The 3,034-nt window shown below is 40.1% G+C and overlaps 1 protein-coding gene across 1 annotated transcript; it reads right to left on the bottom strand.

The window, feature by feature from the left end:
* Nucleotides 1–2,388: 2,388 nt before the first annotated feature.
* LOC123324339 (keratin-associated protein 13-1-like) lies at nt 2,389–2,952 on the bottom strand. Its single transcript, XM_044913653.1, has one exon. The coding sequence runs from the start codon at nt 2,899–2,901 to the stop codon at nt 2,389–2,391; it is 513 nt and encodes a 170-aa protein (XP_044769588.1). The 5' UTR covers nt 2,902–2,952.
* Nucleotides 2,953–3,034: the final 82 nt, after the last annotated feature.

Below are 3,034 nucleotides of genomic sequence, written 5' to 3'. Positions count from 1 at the left end.
AATTTGCTTGTTTACTAGTGTTGGTAGGCAGAATAATGGTTCCTCAAACATACCCATATCCTAAACCTCAGAATTTATGAATATGTTACTTTATGTTGAAAGGGTTATTAAAGTAGCAGATGGAATTAAAGTTGTGAATCAGTTGACCTTAAAATAGGGAGGCTAGCAGGGGGACACAACATAATCTTAAGCATCCTTAAAAAGAGGCAGAAGAGTAGGTCAGAGTGATATAAAGTAAGATCGACTTGACCTACCATTGCTGGCTCTGAAGGTAGAGGAAGGGGAGCATGGGCTAAGAAATGCAGCTGGCCTCCAGAAGCTAAAAAAGACAAGAAAGTAGATTTTCCCCTAGAGCCTCTGGAAAGGAATATAGCCCTGTCAGCATGTTGCTTTCAGCCCAACGAAACTGTATCTGACTTTTTACCCATTGAACTGTAAGATAATAAATTTGTATTGTTTAAACCACTGACTTTGATGTAATTTGTTTTAGCAATAATAGGAAAACTAAGACACTAGTATATTTCTGAAAGCCAGAAAATTTTCCACTCTGACATCTAAAAGCTGGAGACAGTAACAGACAAGGCCTCAGCTTGGCCAAAAAGCTACAGGTCCTCCTCATGACTGCTCTGTCATTGCTTATGTTTTGGGGTACAAAATTGGATTCTTTCTCTTGGTTGAAGATAATGGGCATGAGACCAACTTGGATCATTAAAATTCATGAGGACTGTTTACAGAGGAGTTTAATATTTTAAATTTTATAACACTGATGAAATTTTTCCCCAAATCTCCATTCATTATTCCTTTATGTTTTCCTCTAGCTATGTAAGTGTCATGACTATTTTCTAAACATAGTGAAGGAGGAGGAGGAGGAGGGAATGAAAGATGAGGAAGAGAGGGAACATATGAGGGAAGAGAGAGGTTGGCGAGAATGCACAGAATAAAGCAATTCTATTAATAACTCTATAATAACGTGCTGTGTAATCTTGTAAAATTCTATCTAGCTCTTCTATCTTTCAGTTTCTACCTCTGTGGACTAAGTAGATTGAATTAATGGCCCCTACCACTCTTTTTATATTTCAGATTTTATTATGTCAGTAGTTAAGGAGGAAATAAAGCATGGTGAGATATACCAGGATAAATTTAGAAGACGGTTTTTTCCAACCTTCGAGTACTCTGCATTCCATTTCCTAATTTCAGGGATGTTTGAGGATCTTATAAAATAAAGACTGGGGGAAAAATATTTAAACACTGCTTGCTCTATACGAACATCACGTCTCTGGTTGTTATCATGCTATGTTAGTATGTTATGGTATCTGTATTATCTACTACATGGTTAGTTTCTATGTTACCTGTTAGTACCTTACATTTATAACACTTGGATGTAGGAGAGAAGAATGGTGTAAATAAATTTTATTTCAATTTTATTTCAATATACAGCAGAAACAGTCATTTTCAATGATATTAAAGGTTTCTCGTTTAGATTAGATTCTCATTTAGTTAGATTCAGTGTATATGTTGGCAAAGAACCCAGGTGCAACTTCACACCTGCTGAGCCTAGTTCCTTCCCAGCTAAGTTTGTTCTCATCTAAGTTGTTCTTATACAAATGGGGATAATTTGAGCAAATTGAAAATAGTAATTGGAGTACAGGGACTTAGTCAATTAGAAAAAAAAAATATGTGGCATCCCTTCACTGTGATTAGCTGAAGCTCATAGGAACTCTTTTTCTAAAATGTTACACCCACACACTAGTCTTCCATTTGAATAACCCGCATGCACAGGCCTCATCATGTAAATCTAAACTTTGTTCCTACACTCCTCAAATTTCTTTAATACATAATGTCTTTATTATGTCTTTGTGTGCATAGGCTATATTCATTGTGTGAACAAGATGTTCAAACCCCTGAGATTTCATTGAGAAAAAGGCTGTACCTAGAAACTGTGGGCATCCAAGGAACTGCTTAAACAGGGGGAAATACTCAAACCCAACCAAAATTAGTGCACAGCCATTAAAATCCGAACTTTCCAAAGCCCATTAACAAAAGCACTGATAACACAAATCCCAGTTGACACATTACTAGTAAATAACAACATTAACAACATATTTGGATAGCAGAATAAAGATTTTATTAAAATGAAATCATTTGACTTTCCACCTATTTTTGGGAGAAACGCAAACCATAAATTCTTTCAACAATGCAGTTTGAATTACTCGTTAATCTTGTGGTTTGACAGATTTCTTCTATCAGCCAGCGTTTGAGGGCTGGTGAGGTAAAGTTACTAGTGATCAGGGAATATTAGATGCTTTTAAATGGAAGAAATTAAGGTAATAGATAATCTCAGGACAGAATCTGCATTTTTCGAATGGATTTTGCTCTTCAACACGCTAATCAGTAGAAGTCAGATCTACAGCGTGGCCAGTAACAAGATGAATGGAAACTCCTGGAAGGAAAATAGATTGGGTGACAGAAACTGGATCCATAACTCAGGGAAGGGAAGCCATAGACTCTAAAACCCAGGGGTCTGAAGCCCTGGGATCCACAGCCCAGTGAGTAGCAGCTTCTGGATCCATAGCCCAGGGAGCAACAGCTGCTGGACCCAATGCCCATAGACCCAGGGTAAGCAGTCCAGCAGGGACTGCAGAGCCTGGAGGTCCTCTGGTGGTAGCAGGACGTCTGGCAGGGGCTGGACACCACACGGGATGTCTGGCAGCTGGTGGGCTCACAGCAGGTCTCCTGACAGCCACTGGAGAGAGAGGAGCCCAGTTGGCAGGTGCTGGGAGAGCAGAGGTCAGTGCGGTAGACCAGGTTGCTGGGGTAAGAGCCACAGGAGGAGCCTGGGTAGTGCAGGTGGCCCCCAAGGGAGCGGGAGGAGAAGTTTCCAGAGCAGCAGCTGTAGGACATGTTGGCAGGAGATGTGAGTGTGCCTGAGTGACAGTGAGAAGATTCTGAGGTTGCATTTCATCTCTGGACTGGGGTGTTTATATACTCTCAGCAATAGGTGTGGTAACCTGCAGGGTCATCCTTGACATATCTG

This window comes from Neomonachus schauinslandi, chromosome 1 (genome assembly GCF_002201575.2).
Source record: "Neomonachus schauinslandi chromosome 1, ASM220157v2, whole genome shotgun sequence".
Classification (NCBI taxonomy): domain Eukaryota; kingdom Metazoa; phylum Chordata; class Mammalia; order Carnivora; family Phocidae; genus Neomonachus; species Neomonachus schauinslandi.
The sequence above is the reverse complement of the archived record's forward strand: the minus strand, read 5'-3'. Positions and strand labels throughout refer to the sequence as shown.

Bases quoted from the DNA above. Each gene is read 5' to 3' on its own strand.
- LOC123324339 (XM_044913653.1), bottom strand. From the start codon at position 2,901: ATGTCCTACAGCTGCTGCTCTGGAAACTTCTCCTCCCGCTCCCTTGGG.